The following is a 19475-nucleotide window of genomic DNA, read 5'->3' as shown; positions in this document are numbered from 1 at the left end:
GCTAGGACCTAGCCTGAGTGTTACAGCTAGGACCTAGCCTGAGTGTTACAGCTAGGACCTAACCTGAGTGTTACTGCAGCTAGGACCTAGCCTGAGTGTTACAGCTAGGACCTAACCTGAGTGTTACAGCTAGGACCTAGCCTGAGTGTTACAGCAGCTAGGACCTAGCCTGAGTGTTACAGCTAGGACCTAGCCTGAGTACTGCAGCTAGGACCTAGCCTGAGTGTTACAGCTAGGACCTAGCCTGAGTACTACAGCTAGGACCTAGCCTGAGTGTTGCAGCTAGGACCTAACCTGAGTGTTACAGCTAGGACCTAGCCTGAGTGTTGCAGCTAGGACCTAGCCTGAGTGTTACAGCTAGGACCTAGCCTGAGTGTTACAGCTAGGACCTAGCCTGAGTGTTACAGCTAGGACCTAGCCTGAGTGTTACAGCTAGGACCTAGCCTGAGTGTTACAGCTAGGACCTAACCTGAGTGTTACAGCTAGGACCTAGCCTGAGTACTGCAGCTAGGACCTAGCCTGAGTGTTACAGCTAGGACCTAGCCTGAGTGTTACAGCTAGGACCTAGCCTGAGTGTTACAGCAGCTAGGACCTAGCCTGAGTGTTACAGCAGCTAGGACCTAGCCTGAGTGTTACAGCAGCTAGGACCTAGCCTGAGTGTTACAGCAGCTAGGACCTAGCCTGAGTGTTACAGCAGCTAGGACCTAGCCTGAGTGTTACAGCAGCTAGGACCTAGCCTGAGTGTTACAGCAGCTAGGACCTAGCCTGAGTGTTACAGCAGCTAGGACCTAGCCTGAGTGTTACAGCAGCTAGGACCTAGCCTGAGTGTTACAGCAGCTAGGACCTAGCCTGAGTGTTACAGCAGCTAGGACCTAGCCTGAGTGTTACAGCAGCTAGGACCTAGCCTGAGTGTTACAGCAGCTAGGACCTAGCCTGAGTGTTACAGCAGCTAGGACCTAGCCTGAGTGTTACAGCAGCTAGGACCTAGCCTGAGTGTTACAGCAGCTAGGACCTAGCCTGAGTGTTACAGCAGCTAGGACCTAGCCTGAGTGTTACAGCAGCTAGGACCTAGCCTGAGTGTTACAGCTAGGACCTAGCCTGAGTGTTACAGCTAGGACCTAGCCTGAGTGTTACAGCTAGGACCTAGCCTGAGTGTTACAGCTAGGACCTAGCCTGAGTGTTACAGCTAGGACCTACCTGAGTGTTACAGCTAGGACCTAGCCTGAGTGTTACAGCTAGGACCTAGCCTGAGTGTTACAGCTAGGACCTAGCCTGAGTGTTACAGCTAGGACCTAGCCTGAGTGTTACAGCTAGGACCTAGCCTGAGTGTTACAGCTAGGACCTAGCCTGAGTGTTACAGCTAGGACCCTAGCCTGAGTGTTACAGCTAGGACCTAGCCTGAGTGTTACAGCTAGGACCTAGCCTGAGTGTTACAGCAGCTAGGACCTAGCCTGAGTGTTACAGCAGCTAGGACCTAGCCTGAGTGTTACAGCAGCTAGGACCTAGCCTGAGTGTTACAGCTAGGACCTAGCCTGAGTGTTACAGCTAGGACCTAACCTGAGTGTTACTGCAGCTAGGACCTAGCCTGAGTGTTACAGCTAGGACCTAACCTGAGTGTTACAGCTAGGACCTAACCTGAGTGTTACAGCTAGGACCTAGCCTGAGTGTTACAGCAGCTAGGACCTAGCCTGAGTGTTACAGCTAGGACCTAGCCTGAGTACTGCAGCTAGGACCTAGCCTGAGTGTTACAGCTAGGACCTAGCCTGAGTATTACAGCTAGGACCTAGCCTGAGTGTTGCAGCTAGGACCTAACCTGAGTGTTACAGCTAGGACCTAGCCTGAGTGTTGCAGCTAGGACCTAGCCTGAGTGTTGCAGCTAGGACCTAGCCTGAGTGTTGCAGCTAGGACCTAGCCTGAGTGTTTCAGCTAGGACCTAGCCTGAGTGTTACAGCTAGGACCTAGCCTGAGTGTTACAGCTAGGACCTAACCTGAGTGTTACAGCTAGGACCTAGCCTGAGTACTGCAGCTAGGACCTAGCCTGAGTGTTACAGCTAGGACCTAGCCTGAGTGTTACAGCTAGGACCTAACCTGAGTGTTACAGCTAGGACCTAGCCTGAGTGTTGCAGCTAGGACCTAACCTGAGTGTTACAGCTAGGACCTAGCCTGAGTGTTGCAGCTAGGACGTAGCCTGAGTGGTGCAGCTAGGACCTAGCCTGAGTGGTGCAGCTAGGACCTAGCCTGAGTGGTGCAGCTAGGACCTAGCCTGAGTGGTGCAGCTAGGACCTAGCCTGACCTGGGACCAGGCTATAGGAGACAACAGACCTGGGACCAGGCTATAGAAGGAGACAACAGACCTGGGACCAGGCTATAGAAGGAGAAAACAGATCTGGGACCAGGCTATGGAAGGAGAAAACAGATCTGGGACCAGGCTATGGAAGGAGAAAACAGACCTGGAACCAGGCTATAGAAGGAGACAACAGATCTGGGACCAGGCTAGGTCCTAGCTGCAGAATAATTTAATTAACAACAGGATAATATTATATATATATTTTTTTGTGAAATAGGGGATTGATCACTATGGACCAATGGAATGATGACCTTTAGGTTGTGATACACATAGACACATACATACATACATACATACATACATACATACATACATACATACATACATACATACATACATACATACATATACACACACACACACACACACACACACACACACACACACACACACACAGACACACACACCATCTATTCCCAACTCCACTCTCTCCTGCAGCACACAGGGTTCTCTAACTTGAGCATTTTTATATCTATTTCCTGTACAGACTCCAACACAGGAATGGCAGGAATACATCAGTGTTGTCTCAGGGCCAGTAGATGGTAGAGAGAGGAAATGAAGCCAAATGCAATGCATACGTAGCTAGGAGCTGAACATTGAACTGGCCTGGTGACTGAGGCCTTGTACAGAAAGTCCCCTATCCCCTATAGGCCATTGTCAAAATGACCCCTACCCCTATAGGCCCTTGTCAAAACGACCCCTATCCCCTATAGGCCCTTGTCAAAACGACCCCTATCCCCTATAGGCCCTTGTCAAAACGACCCCTATCCCCTATAGGCCCTTGTCAAAACGACCCCTACCCCTATAGGCCCTTGTCAAAACGACCCCTATCCCTATAGGCCATTGTCAAAACGACCCCTATAGGCCCTTGTCAAAACGACCCCTATCCCCTATAGGCCCTTGTCAAAACGACCCCTATCCCCTATAGGCCCTTGTCAAAACGACCCCTATCCCCTATAGGCCCTTGTCAAAACGACCCCTATCCCCTATAGGCCCTTGTCAAAACGACCCCTACCCCTATAGGCCCTTGTCAAAACGACCCCTATCCCTATAGGCCATTGTCAAAACGACCCCTATAGGCCCTTGTCAAAACGACCCCTATCCCCTATAGGCCCTTGTCAAAACGACCCCTATCCCCTATAGGCCCTTGTCAAAACGACCCCTATCCCTATAGGCCCTTGTCAAAACGACCCCTACCCCTATAGGCCCTTGTCAAAACGACCCCTGGTAGTGGGATACTTGACTTGTGGAGATCTGAAGTCAGTGTGAATCCTACGGGGAAGGTTCCATCTAACTAATATTTTTTTATTTTATTTATTTAACTAGGCAAGTCAGTTAAGAACACATTTTTATTTACAATGACGGCCTACCAGGGAACAGTGGGTTAACTGCCTTGTTCAGGGGCAGAACGATAGATTTTTACCTCGTCAGCTCAGGGATTTGATCTAGCAACCTTTCGGTTACTAACCACTAGGCTACCTGCCACCCTAATATAAGAGGTCAAGAGGTATGGGTTGTTTCTGGCCTGGATGTGTAAGGACCACTGGAGATAGTGGTAGTGGGGTTGTTTCTGGCCTGGATGTGTAAGGACCACTGGAGATAGTGGTAGTGGGGTTGTTTCTGGCCTGGATGTGTAAGGACCACTGGAGATAGTGGTAGTGGGGTTGTTTCTGGCCAGGATGTGTAAGGACCACTGGAGATAGTGGTAGTGGTCATCCGTACAGGAAGCATCCATGGCTGTTTTCATCAGACACCAGTCTATTTCCAACCAGGACTATGACACTGATGTTACTGTACAGCTGTATCCATATGGCCCTATATCACAGCAATGGAGGCTAGGTACACCTACTGAGTCATGATCTGATTCTAGTCAGTTACCTGGAATCTCTCTCCCAACACTTGTGACATTAGCAGGCCGGAGGCCAGCGTTTACATGAAAATTTGATTCTGGGTTCCAAGATGAGTTACTTGACATTGTACTGAATAATTGTTGATGTCAATGTTCCTGTTGTCTTAATTGTTGATCATTTTGTCATCTATGTATTGGTGAATAGACTTGTTTTATCTAGGTAACATTTTACATGAAGGTGGACTTTATAAATGATTTATTAGGGGGTTTATTAGGGGGGTTATTAGGGTTTATTAGGGTTTATTAGTAGTAAATGTCTATAATCTATATACCAGTCTTGTCAAAAACCAGGTTTTGCAACGAAACACTACTTTTCTCTGGGACTTTGGTAATGGGGCCAGATTATTAAATCACATTTTCAATACATTCAAGAGGGCTTCAGCTAGATCGATACATTCAAGAGGGCTTCAGCTGGATCGATACATTCAAGAGGGCTTCAGCTGGATCGATACATTCAAGAGGGCTTCAGCTGGATCGATACATTCAAGAGGGCTTCAGCTGGATCGATACATTCAAGAGGGCTTCAGCTGGATCGATACATTCAAGAGGGCTTCAGCTGGATCGATACATTCAAGAGGTCTTCAGCTGGGTCGATACATTCAAGAGGGCTTCAGCTGGATCGATACATTCAAGAGGGCTTCAGCTGGATCGATACATTCAAGAGGGCTTCAGCTGGATCGATACAAGTCAATAGCACTGCTTCTAAAAAACACAATTTACACTACATGACCAAAAGTATGTGGACACCTGCTCGTCGAACATCTTATTCCATAATCAGGGGTATTAATATGGAGTTGGTCCCCTCTTTGCTGCTATAACAGCCTCCACTCTTCTGGGAAGGCTTTCCACTAGATGTTGGAACATTTCTGCAGGGACTTGCTTCCATTCAGACACAAGAGCATTAGTGGGGCCGGGCACTGATGCTGGGCGATTAAGCCTGATTTCGACAAACCATTTCTGCATGTACCTGACTTTGTGCACGGGGGCATTGTTACGCTGAAACAAGAAAGGGCCTTCCCCAACTGTTGCCACAAAGTTTGAAGCACAGAATCGTCTAGAATGTTATTGTATGCTGTAGCTAGAAGATTTCCCTTCACTGGAACTAAAGGGCCCGAACCATGAAAAACAGCCCCAGACCATTATTCCTTCTTACTGTTGGAACTATGCATTAGGGCAGGTAGCGCTCTCCTGGCATCAGCCAAACCCAGATTTGTCTGTTGGACTGCCAGATGGTGAAGAGTGATTCATCACTCCAGAGAATGAATTTCCACTACTCCAGAGTCCAATGGCTGTGAGCTTTACACCACTCCAGCAGATGCTTGGCATTGCGCATGGTGATCTTAAGCTTGTGTGTGGCTGCCCAGGCATGGAAACCCATTTCATGAAGCTCCTGACAGTTATTGTGCTGACGTTGCTTCCAGAGGCAGTTTGGAACTCAGCAGTGAGTGTTGCAACCGAGGGTACAGACAATTTTTACGCACTACGTGCTTCAGCACACAGCTTGTGTGGCCTACCACTTCGCAGCTGAGCTGTTGTTGCTCCTAGACGTTTCCACTTCACAATAACAGCACTTACTGTTGACCGGGGCAGCTCTAGCAACGCAGAAATTTGACAAACTGACTTGTTGGAAAGGTGGCATCCTGATGCCACCTGAAGAGTCACTGACCTCTTCAGTACGGGCCGGGCTGTTTGTCTATGGAGATTGCATGGCGGTGTGCTCAATTTTATACACCTGTCAGCAACGGGTGTGGATGTTATAGCCGAATCCACGAATTTGAAGGGGTTTCCACATACTTTTGTATATATAGTGTACCATTCACTAATTAACCAGCCTTCAATCCTAAAGCCTCTAGAAGTTTCAGACATGGAGACGTATGGCCAGGTCAACGTCTGACTGAGTTCGAGGATAGATCCTCAGTCTGCTTGCTCTAAACACTTTGTTTAATAGGTACTGCTGAATTATGAGAGGAAAGTTAATGGCATGATGGTGGTGTTTTGGCTGACTCAGGGCCCTGGCAGCATGCTGGTAACATTAAGTAGTTTGTTGTAGTCCAGACCAGACCTGGGCTGACTCAGGGCCCTGGCAGCATGCTGGTAACATTAAGTAGTTTGTTGTAGTCCAGTCCAGACCTGGGCTGACTCAGGGCCATGGCAGCATGCTGGTAACATTAAGTAGTTTGTTGTAGTCCAGACCAGACCTGGGCTGACTCAGGGCCCTGGCAGCATGCTGGTAACATTAAGTAGTTTGTTGTAGTCCAGTCCAGACCTGGGCTGACTCAGGGCCATGGCAGCATGCTGGTAACATTAAGTAGTTTGTTGTAGTCCAGTCCAGACCTGGGCTGACTCAGGGCCCTGGCAGCATGCTGGTAACATTAAGTAGTTTGTTGTAGTCCAGTCCAGACCTGGGCTGACTCAGGACCCTGGCAGCATGCTGGTAACATTAAGTAGTTTGTTGTAGTCCAGTCCAGACCTGGGCTGACTCAGGACCCTGGCAGCATGCTGGTAACATTAAGTAGTTTGTTGTAGTCCAGTCCAGACCTGGGCTGACTCAGGACTCTGGCAGCATGCTGGTAACATTAAGTAGTTTGTTGTAGTCCAGTCCAGACCTGGGCTGACTCAGGGCCCTGGCAGCATGCTGGTAACATTAAGTAGTTTGTTGTAGTCCAGACCTGGGCTGACTCAGGGCCCTGGCAGCATGCTGGTAACATTAAGTAGTTTGTTGTAGTCCAGACCTGGGCTGACTCAGGGCCCTGGCAGCATGCTGGTAACATTAAGTAGTTTGTTGTAGTCTAGTCCAGACCTGGGCTGACTCAGGGCCCTGGCAGCATGCTGGTAACATTAAGTAGTTTGTTGTAGTCCAGTCCAGACCTGGGCTGACTCAGGGCCCTGGCAGCATGCTGGTAACATTAAGTAGTTTGTTGTAGTCCAGTCCAGACCTGGGCTGACTCAGGACCCTGGCAGCATGCTGGTAACATTAAGTAGTTTGTTGTAGTCCAGACCTGGGCTGACTCAGGGCCCTGGCAGCATGCTGGTAACATTAAGTAGTTTGTTGTAGTCCAGTCCAGACCTGGGCTGACTCAGGGCCCTGGCAGCATGCTGGTAACATTAAGTAGTTTGTTGTAGTCCAGTCTAGACCTGGGCTGACTCAGGGCCATGGCAGCATGCTGGTAACATTAAGTAGTTTGTTGTAGTCCAGTCCAGACCTGGGCTGACTCAGGGCCCTGGCAGCATGCTGGTAACATTAAGTAGTTTGTTGTAGTCCAGTCCAGACCTGGGCTGACTCAGGGCCCTGGCAGCATGCTGGTAACATTAAGTAGTTTGTTGTAGTCCAGTCCAGACCTGGGCTGACTCAGGGCCCTGGCAGCATGCTGGTAACATTAAGTAGTTTGTTGTAGTCTAGTCCAGACCTGGGCTGACTCAGGGCCCTGGCAGCATGCTGGTAACATTAAGTAGTTTGTTGTAGTCCAGTCCAGACCTGGGCTGACTCAGGGCCCTGGCAGCATGCTGGTAACATTAAGTAGTTTGTTGTAGTCCAGTCCAGACCTGGGCTGACTCAGGACCCTGGCAGCATGCTGGTAACATTAAGTAGTTTGTTGTAGTCCAGTCCAGACCTGGGCTGACTCAGGGCCATGGCAGCATGCTGGTAACATTAAGTAGTTTGTTGTAGTCCAGTCCAGACCTGGGCTGACTCAGGGCCATGGCAGCATGCTGGTGACATTAAGTAGTGTATGTAGTTAAAGTCACATCACTTTTCGTGGGGTGCTGCTGGGATGAAACAATCTTGTAATAGGAAAGTAGTCCCGCACAATGAATTTCTCCAACATGTATGATTATAAGTTGACAACGTTTCTATCCTATAAGGATCCTGGTCAGGTCTGGGACAGGTGTGTGTTAGAGTGGGCAGACAGGTGGGCCCTATACTTTCTTATTACAGTAATGTAACAGGAAAATCCACAGCCGTTTCTTATTACAGTAGTGTAACAGGAAAATCCACAGCCGTTTCCTATTACAGTAGTGTAACAGGTAAATTCACAGCCGTTTCCTATTACAGTAGTGTAACAGGTAAATTCACAGCCGTTTCCTATTACAGGAGTGTAACAGGTAAATTCACAGCCGTTTCCTATTACAGTAGTGTAACAGGTAAATTCACAGCCGTTTCCTATTACAGTAGTGTAACAGGTAAATTCACAGCCGTTTCCTATTACAGGAGTGTAACAGGTAAATTCACAGCCGTTTCCTATTACAGTAGTGTAACAGGTAAATCCACAGCCGTTTCCTATTACAGTAGTGTAACAGGTTTGTCCGTAGCTGTTTAGTAACTCTCCCCTTAGGTGCCCAAGCCACTTTTCTGCTCTGCTGCCATGGTGATGATGGAATCCTGTTAGAAAAACAAGCAGGGGGTTGGCTCCTCCCTGTCTGTTGTGATAACAAAACTTTCAAAGAAGAAAATGCCTATGACTACAGACTAAAAATAATCAGTTAAGGCCCATCCCAAATGGCACCCTATTCCCTATATAGTGCACTACTTTTGGTCAAAAGTAGCACACTATATAGGGAATATGGTGCAATTTGGGATGGGCCCTAACTGATTATTTTTTGTCAAAAGTAGTGCACTATATAGGGAATATGGTGCCATTTGGGATGTGCCCTAACTGATTATTTTTAGTCAAAGTTAGTGCACTATATAGGGAATATGGTGCCATTTGGGATGGGACCTAACTGATTATTTTTACACCCTCAAAATGAAAGCAAAAGCTTTGACGAAGGCTGTAAGCTTGACAAACAAGTGATACTGACAATGGCAGTGTAGGATTCTATTGTCTAGGAATGTGTCTAGGGATGCGTCCCAAAATGCACACTATCCCTTATATGTCCCCTTATAGTCTCTGGTCAAAAGTAGTGCACTATAAAGGGCTGTGTCCTTACGGTTAAGTCCCCCTCCTCAAAACTAATATTTGTATTCCTGTAAAAAAAATAAACGTCCTTTTGTCCTTCATGATTCTGAAATGGCTGACTGGACAGAGAGGGATGGTAGATCGTCTATAGTCAGCTCTCTGTGTGTGTGGTCAGGTCCCACCATGTCTCTCTCTCTTTCTCTCTCTCTCTCTTTCTTTCTCTCACCCTATTCCCTAGTACACTACTTAGTGCACCACTTCTACCCTATGGGTCCTGGTCTAAAGTAGTGCTCTATATAGGGAATAGGGTGCATTAGGGACACAGCCCTGGTCTATTGGTGACTGATATTAGTGTGCATCTGTATGTCAGTCTCACTGTGATGTTCTCTTCCTGACCAGGAACACACACTCTGGGCGTCACTGAACTCATCTAGAGGACCACATCTCATCTCCTCCCCCATCTTAACTCTACTGACCCCCCCCCCCCCACCTCCCTCCTCCAACAAAGTATAAGACTCCCCCATCTTAACTCTACTGACCCTCCCCCCACCTCCCTCCTCCAACAAAGTATAAGACTCCCCCATCTTAACTCTACTGACCCCCCCCACCTCCCTCCTCCAACCCAATATAAGACTCCCCCATCTTAACTCTACTGACCCCCCCCACCTCCCTCCTCCAACCCAGTATAAGACTCCCCCATCTTAACTCTACCTGTGAGAAGAAAGCTAGTGGTAGGGCCCACTGTACGATTCCATTACCTACTTCTTAACACCTGTGAAACACTGACCAATCACCATGCAGACATCATCTCTCCGCCGCCAGGTGAAGAACATGGTCAACCAATACTCAGAGGCAGAGATCAAGGTTTGTTGTTGTGATTGTTGTTGTTGCTATTTAACATTTGTGTGGTTACCTACAGTTGAAGTCGGAAGTTTACATACACCTTAGCCAAATACATTTCAACTCTGTTTTTCACAATTCCTGACATTTAATCCTAGTAAAAATTCCCTGTCTTAGGTCAGTTAGGATCACCACTTTATTTTAAGAATGTGAAATGTCAGAATAATAGCAGAGAGAATGATTTATTTCAGCTTTTATTTCTTTCATCACTTTCCCAGTGGGTCAGAAGTTTACATACATTCAATTAGTATTTGGTAGCATTGCCCATAGTTTAACCTGGGTCAAACGTTTCAGGTAGCCTTCCACGAGCTTCCCACAATAAGTTTGGTGAATTTTGGCCCATTCCTTCTGACAGAGCTGGTGTAACTGAGTCAGGTTTGTAGGCCTCCATGCTCACACACGCTTTTTCAGTTCTGCCCACAAATTTTCTATAGGATTGCGATCAGGGCTTTGTGATGGCCACTCCAATATCTTGACTTTGTTGTCCTTAAGCCATTTTGCCACAACTTTGGAAGTATGCTTGGGGTCATTGTCCATTTGGAAGACCCATTTGCGACCAAGCTTTAACTTCCTGACTGATGTCTTGAGATGTTGCTTCAATATAGCCACATAATTGTCCGTCCTCATGATGCCATCTGTTTTGTGAAGTGCACCAGTCCCTCCTGCAGCAAAACACTCCCACATCATGATGCTGCCACCTCCGTGCTTCACGGTTGGGATGGTGGTCTTCAGCTTGCAAGCCTCCCCCAATTTCCTCCAAACATAAGATGGTCATTAATGGCCAAACAGTTCTATTTTTGTTTCATCAGACCGGAGGATATTTCTCCAAAAAGTACGATCTTTGTCCCCAGTTGCAAACCGTAGTCTGTTTTTTTTAATGACGGATTTGGAGCAGTGGCTTCTTCCTTGCTGAGCGGTCGATATAGGACTCGTCTTACTGTGGATATAGATACTTTTGTACCTGTTTCCTCCAGCATCTTCACAAGGTCCTTTGCTGTTGTTCTGGGATTGATTTTCACTTTTCGCACCAAAGTACGTTCATCTCTAGGAGACAGAACGCATCTCCTTCCTGAGCGGTATGACGGCTGCGTGGTCCCATGGTGTTTATACTTGCGTACTATTGTTTATACAGATGAACGTGGTACCTTCAGGCGTTTGGAAATTGCTCCCAAGGATGAACCAGACTTGTGGAGGTCTACAATTATTTTTCTGAGGTCTTGGCTGATTTCTTTTGATTTTCCCATGATGTCAAGCAAAGAGGCACTGAGTTTGAAGGTAGGCTTTGAAATAAATCCACAGGTACACTTCCAATTGACTCAAATGATGTCAATTAGCCTATCAGAAGCTTCTAAAGCCATGACATAATTTTCTGGAATTTTCCAAGCTGTTTATAGGCACAGTCAACTTAGTGTATGTAAACTTCTGACCCACTGGAATTGTGATACAGTGAATTATAAGTGAAATAATCTGTCTGTAAACAATTGTTGGAAAAATTACTTTTGTCATGCACAAAGTAGATGTCCTATCTGACTTGCCAATACTATAGTTTGTTAACAAGAAATTTGTGGAGTGGTTGAAAAACAAGTTTTAATGACTCCAATATAAGTGTATGTAAACTTCCGACTTCAACTGTATATATTGTAAAGCTTCTTTGGGTCTGAGGAAAGAGCCATCATATCTCATTCTTATATATTGAAGTTTATCATTTATCTTAGGCTGGGATTCAAACCGATGGTGCTTTGTTGGTGCTTTTAAAGGGAATGTTTCGGAGACCTCATTAACGGTGGATGCTGCATATGTCAACTCATTCAGAAATTACTTTTTAAATGGCGTATAGCTGACAAAATGAGATCGGATTGAATCCCGGCCTGAATTGTATTTTTTCAAACTAAATCTGTTTTAATATTATTATATTAAGGTCCGCGAGGCGACCTCCAACGACCCGTGGGGCCCCCCCTCCTCTCTGATGTCAGAGATCGCTGACCTGACCTTCAACGTGGTGGCGTTCACTGAGGTCATGGGTATGATCTGGAAACGCCTCAACGACAGCGGGAAGAACTGGAGACACGTCTACAAGGTCAACATTCACCTGTTTGTTCTGGCTTTGGAAACTAACTGTTTTCTCTATGATATTTACAACATACAATTGTTAGTATTCCTTCATTCTTTAAATATCCTGTTCCTATGTATTTTGTAAAATGTTATCATATTCTGTTTTTATTGTTTAACGCTTTGCCTTGTCTTTTTATCTACTATTAGATTTGTGCGCTGTCTGTTTTAAATGTGCTGTGTATAAGTGAAGTGGATTGTTATTTTATTACTAGGCCCTGACACTACTCGACTACCTGATCAAAACGGGCTCGGAACGTGTGGCGCAGCAGTGCAGGGAGAACGTCTACACCATACAGGTTAGGTTGACGGTTCGAATCCCGAGTCTGTCGGGATAAATGTCTGGGAGTGCACCGAGCTGGCTACTAAATGGTTTCTTTCTCAGGGGGATTGAAACCAAAAAACCAATCTGCAAAAAAAGTATAATAAAGTATACTTCCTCCTCTTTCTCCTCCTCCTCTCTAGACCCTACGGGACTTCCAGTTCACAGATAGGGATGGCAGGGACCAGGGGGTGAATGTTAGGGAGAAGGCCAAGCAGCTGGTGGCCCTGATGAGGGATGAGGAGAGGCTGAAACAGGTATGACATGGTACCTGTATTCTGTTGGTTTGGTTTTGTACAGTATGTGTGTCTGCTTCTGTTTGACATCAAACACATTATGCCTGGTCCTGGACTTCTGTTTGACATCAGACACAGTATGCCTAGTCCTGGACTTCTGTTTGACATGAGGCACATTATGCCTGGTCCTGGACTTCTGTTTGATATCAGACACATTATGCCTGGTCCTGGACTTCTGTTTGACATCAGACACATTATGCCTGGTCCTGGACTTCTGTTTGATATCAGACACATTATGCCTGGTCCTGGACTTCTGTTTGATATCAGACACATTATGCCTGGTCCTGGACTTCTGTTTGACATGAGACACATTATGCCTGGTCCTGGACTTCTGTTTGACATGAGACACATTATGCCTGGTCCTGGACTTCTGTTTGATATCAGACACATTATGCCTGGTCCTGGACTTCTGTTTGACATCAGACACATTATGCCTGGTCCTGGACTTCTGTTTGATATCAGACACATTATGCCTGGTCCTGGACTTCTGTTTGATATCAGACACATTATGCCTGGTCCTGGACTTCTGTTTGACATGAGACACATTATGCCTGGTCCTGGACTTCTGTTTGACATGAGACACATTATGCCTGGTCCTGGACTTCTGTTTGACATGAGACACATTATGCCTGGTCCTGGACTTCTGTTTGACATCAAAGGGTGTTTTCCCAGACACATTATGCCTGGTCCTGGACTTCTCCATTGATCGGATTTTTTTTGTCCTGGTCTAGGCTTAATCTGTGTCCAGGAAACCGTCCTGGTATTGTCCCCTCGGTGATGAATAAAATCCCTATCTACAGTCTGTAAATAAGTAGCTATCTATTTGTCTAGGAGAGGACCCTGGCCCTGAAGACCAAGGAGAGGATGGCTGGAGCTGCCGCAGGGTCAGGGATGGGCTCTGGTTCGCTACCTCCACCCTACCCAGGCCGCCGCACCAGCCAGCCCAGCATGACTGCACTCTACGGGGATGACTTCAGCCGGTCCAGGGAGTCCCATTCCTCTTTCAATTGTGAGTATTACCATGCAACTGGGAGTACACACACACACACACACACATACACACACACACACACACAATCACATTATTGGAAACGAAGGCTGTTCTGAGGTCGGGCCAGGTTGTGGCTAGATACGTTTGAGTTGGGTCAGGGACAATTTTTTTCATTTCAGCTAACCCAAATCCTTTTCCTAACCTTAACCTAGTTCTCCTAAAGCTTACTACACGGTCTACGGAGTTGCAATGTCGTTTTTCATCAATACGCTCAGGCATTGGACATATTTTCTTTAACTTCCTTAACATTGAGACGCCATATCATTCCTTCTGCAGCCGCGGGGGCAGTGTTGTCGCTTGGTTCCTAGATCTGATCTATACAATATATACGCTATTCATCAAAGTAGCTTATATTGCATTGATAACCAAATATAATCTCAGCAACTGTTCAAACAGTAAACCAAACAACAAGAATCCACCCTAAAATATATTTTGTTTAGAAGTAATAACTAGTGATTACAGGGTATGGTGAAATAGTACAACCAGCTGTAGCCAACTAACTAGGCGAGTGTTTTTTTCTTCGTGACCAAAACATGATGACGTTCTATTTTTAACTGATATGTGTCCAGACTTTTGACTGGTACTGTATATTTAAGCAATAAGGCCTGAGGAGGTGTGGTATATGGCCAATATCGTGTTGTTATGCGCGACGCAACGTGGAGTGACTGGATACAGCCTTTAGTCGTGGTATATTGTCCATATATCACAAAACCCAGAGGTGCCTTATTGCTATTATAAACTGGTTACCAACGTGATTAGAGCAGTAAAAATAAATGTTTTGTCATATCTGATATATCACGCCTTTCAGCCAATCAGCATTCAGGGCTCGAACCACCCAGTTTATATATAAGCATGTGTGGAACTCCTTCAACATTGTTGGAAAAAGCATTCCAGGTGAAGCTGGTTGAGAGAATGCCAAGAGTGTGCAAAGCTGTCATCAAGGAAAAGGGTGGCTACTTTGAGTAATATATATTTAAAATATATTTTGATTTGTTTAACACTGTTTTGGTTACTACAAGATTCCATATGTGTTATTTCATAGTTATAATGTCTTCACTGTTATTCTACAATGTAGAAAATAGTAAAAATAAAGAAAAACCCTTGAATGAATAGGTGTATCCAAACTTTTGACTGGTACTCTATATAAATGGTGTGTATGGACAGTATATAAATAGAAAAGGTGTGTACAGCAGTAGTTATATAGGATGAGCCTTGACTAGAATACAGTATATACATATGAAGTGGACAGCAGTAGTTATATAGGATGAGCCTTGACTAGAATACAGTATATACATATGAACTGGGTAAAACAGTATGTAAACACGATTAAAGTGGCCAGTGTTCACTGACTATGTACATAGGACAGCAGTCTCTAAGGTGCAGGGTAGAGTCCTGGGTGGTAGCCGGATAGTGACAGTATATTACAGTTTGATTGATAGCGGTGATACATTTTAAAAGGCCAAACATGTTCTCACAGCCTGAAGCATTGAAGAGGCAGTGGAACACATAATGGAGCCAGAATGTAATGAAAGCATGAAGGCTTGAATGCCTGAAACATTGATAAGATAACATTGATAAGATTAGCCATGCTGTTCTTCAGTGAGAATCCATGTTGAGAGATGTGGTCTGGCTCTGCTCAGGTCTGCACTGGCACTGGCAGTTCTGCACTGACAGCTAGTCAGTAAGTTGGCTAATGAACACTCCATGTTAGTGTTATCCCACAGGAAACAACCAGTGCTGGATAAAGTACCCAATTGTCATATTTGAGTAAAAGTAAAGATTCCTTAATAGAAAATGACTCAAGTAAAAGTGAAAGTCACCCAATAAAATTCTACTTGAGTAAAAGTCTAAAAGTATTTGGTTTTACATATACTTAAGTATCAAAAGTAAATGTAATTGCTAAAGTATACCTAAGTATCAAAAGTAAAGGTATGAATCATTTCAAATTCCTTACATTAAACAAACCAGACAGCACCATTTAAAAAATATATTTAATTTTTTAATTTTACAGATAGCAAGGGGCACACTCCAACTTTCAGACATATTTTACAAACGAAGCATTTGTGTTTAGTGAGCCCGCCAGATCAGAGGTAGTAGGGATGATCAGGGATGTTCTCTTGATAAGTGTGTGAATTGGACCATTTAAAAAAAAAACATTTACTATGCAAGTCAGTTAAAGAACAAATTCTTATTTTCAATGACGGCTTAGGAACAGTGGGTTAACTGCCTTGTTCAGGGGCAGAACGACAGATTTTTACCTTGTCAGCTCGGGGATTTGATCTTGCAACCTTTCGGTTACTAGTCCAACGCTCTCACCACTAGGCTACCTAGGCTATCTGTCCTGCTAAGTATTCAAAATGTAACAAGTACGTTTGTGTGTCAGGGAAAATGTATGGAGTAAAAAGTACATTCTTTTCTTTAGGAATGTAGTGAACTAAAAATTGTCAAAAATATAAATAGTAAAGTAAAGTACAGATACACCAAAAAACTACTTAAGTAGTACTTTAAAGTATTTTTACTTAATAAGTACTTTACACCACAGGAAACAACCTAGTGTGTGTATAGCCTAACGAAATTCATATTGCTTTATTGGCGTGAAATAAAATTTGTAGAAATTACCACTGCAGTATAGTGGTACAGCGTTTCAGTAAATACAATGCTATGATGCTAATGAAATCCAGTTCATTTCAGTGGTAATAATAGTACTGCATATAGTCATGGATACAGGTACAACACTACTGCTGTTGTATTGTGGAATCTTAGGTCGATTCATTTAATTAAATAAAAATATGATTATAAAAAAGAAAAAATGGCTAATAAATAAACAACAACATGTACATGGAGGATGGTTACACTATGTATCACTAGTAAACAACAACACGGAGGATGGTTACACTGTATTACTAGTAAACAACAACACGGAGGATGGTTACACTGTATCACTAGTAAACAACAACACGGAGGATGGTTACACTGTATTACTAGTAAACAACAACACGGAGGATGGTTACACTATGTATTACTAGTAAACAACAACACGGAGGATGGTTACACTGTATTACTAGTAAACAACAACACGGAGGATGGTTACACTGTATTACTAGTAAACAACAACACGGAGGATGGTTACACTGTATCACTAGTAAACAACAACACGGAGGATGGTTACACTGTATTACTAGTAAACAACAACACGGAGGATGGTTACACTATGTATTACTAGTAAACAACAACACGGAGGATGGTTACACTGTATTACTAGTAAACAACAACACGGAGGATGGTTACACTATGTATTACTAGTAAACAACAACACGGAGGATGGTTACACTATGTATCACTAGTAAACAACAACACGGAGGATGGTTACACTGTATTACTAGTAAACAACAACACGGAGGATGGTTACACTATGTATTACTAGTAAACAACAACACGGAGGATGGTTACACTGTATTACTAGTAAACAACATAGGGGATAGTTACACTGTATTACTAGTAAACAACAACACGGAGGATGGTTACACTATGTATTACTAGTAAACAACAACACGGAGGATGGTTACACTATGTATCACTAGTAAACAACAACACGGAGGATGGTTACACTGTATTACTAGTAAACAACAACACGGAGGATGGTTACACTATGTATTACTAGTAAACAACAACACGGAGGATGGTTACACTGTATTACTAGTAAACAACATAGGGGATAGTTACACTGTATTACTAGTAAACAACAACACGGAGGATGGTTACACTATATTACTAGTAAACAACAACACGGAGGATGGTTACACTATGTATTACTAGTAAACAACAACACGGAGGATGGTTACACTGTATTACTAGTAAACAACAACACGGAGGATGGTTACACTATGTATTACTAGTAAACAACAACACAGAGGATGGTTACACTATGTATCACTAGTAAACAACAACACGGAGGATGGTTACACTGTATTACTAGTAAACAACAACACGGAGGATGGTTACACTATGTATTACTAGTAAACAACAACACAGAGGATGGTTACACTATGTATTACTAGTAAACAACAACACGGAGGATGGTTACACTATGTATTACTAGTAAACAACAACACGGAGGATGGTTACACTGTATTACTAGTAAACAACAACACGGAGGATGGTTACACTGTATTACTAGTAAACAACAACACGGAGGATGGTTACACTATGTATTACTAGTAAACAACAACACGGAGGATGGTTACACTATGTATTACTAGTAAACAACAACACGGAGGATGGTTACACTGTATTACTAGTCAACAACAACACGGAGGATGGTTACACTGTATTACTAGTAAACAACAACACGGAGGATGGTTACACTATGTATTACTAGTAAACAACAACACGGAGGATGGTTACACTATGTATTACTAGTAAACAACAACACGGAGGATGGTTACACTATGTATTACTAGTAAACAACAACACGGAGGATGGTTACACTATGTATTACTAGTAAACAACAACATGGAGGATGGTTACACTATGTATCACTAGTAAACAACAACACGGAGGATGGTTACACTGTATTACTAGTAAACAACAACACGGAGGATGGTTACACTATGTATTACTAGTAAACAACAACACGGAGGATGGTTACACTGTATTACTAGTAAACAACAACACGGAGGATGGTTACACTATGTATCACTAGTAAACAACAACACGGAGGATGGTTACACTGTATTACTAGTAAACAACAACACGGAGGATGGTTACACTATGTATTACTAGTAAACAACAACACGGAGGATGGTTACACTATGTATTACTAGTAAACAACAACATGGAGGATGGTTACACTATGTATTACTAGTAAACAACAACACGGAGGATGGTTACACTATGTATCACTAGTAAACAACAACACGGAGGATGGTTACACTATGTATCACTAGTAAACAACAACACGGAGGATGGTTACACTGTATTACTAGTAAACAACAACACGGAGGATGGTTACACTATGTATTACTAGTAAACAACAACACGGAGGATGGTTACACTATGTATTACTAGTAAACAACAACATGGAGGATGGTTACACTATGTATTACTAGTAAACAACAACACGGAGGATGGTTACACTATGTATCACTAGTAAACAACAACACGGAGGATGGTTACACTATGTATCACTAGTAAACAACAACACGGAGGATGGTTACACTGTATTACTAGTAAACAACAACACGGAGGATGGTTACACTGTATTACTAGTAAACAACAACACGGAGGATGGTTACACTGTATTACTAGTAAACAACAACAGGGAGGATGGTTACACTGTATTACTAGTAAACAACAACACGGAGGATGGTTACACTATGTATCACTAGTAAACAACAACACGGAGGATGGTTACACTGTATTACTAGTAAACAACAACACGGAGGATGGTTACACTGTATTACTAGTAAACAACAACACGGAGGATGGTTACACTATGTATCACTAGTAAACAACAACACGGAGGATGGTTACACTATGTATTACTTATATATAATGTAAATACTTCAGGGAATTACTGGTCATGGGATGTCCCTCAGTCTATGGCAGTCATATACATATCAGGCAGTCATATTTGCATTTTTCCCC

The 19475-nt window shown here is 43.9% G+C and overlaps 1 protein-coding gene across 2 annotated transcripts in view; it reads left to right on the top strand.

Moving 5' to 3' along the window:
* Positions 1–9781: 9781 nt before the first annotated feature.
* The window catches only part of epn3a (epsin 3a), a 40644-nt gene continuing 30950 nt past the window's right edge, over positions 9782–19475 (top strand). For both annotated transcript variants that reach the window (XM_029729124.1, XM_029729122.1), the window contains exons 1-5: positions 9782–10015; positions 11970–12128; positions 12376–12459; positions 12626–12739; positions 13610–13787. In XM_029729124.1, coding sequence (XP_029584984.1) covers positions 9947–10015; positions 11970–12128; positions 12376–12459; positions 12626–12739; positions 13610–13787 — 604 coding nt within the window. In that variant the 5' untranslated portion in view covers positions 9782–9946. The remainder of the gene's footprint in view (positions 10016–11969; positions 12129–12375; positions 12460–12625; positions 12740–13609; positions 13788–19475) is intronic.

Source organism: Salmo trutta, chromosome 32 (assembly GCF_901001165.1).
Source record: "Salmo trutta chromosome 32, fSalTru1.1, whole genome shotgun sequence".
Classification (NCBI taxonomy): domain Eukaryota; kingdom Metazoa; phylum Chordata; class Actinopteri; order Salmoniformes; family Salmonidae; genus Salmo; species Salmo trutta.
The sequence above is the reverse complement of the archived record's forward strand: the minus strand, read 5'-3'. Positions and strand labels throughout refer to the sequence as shown.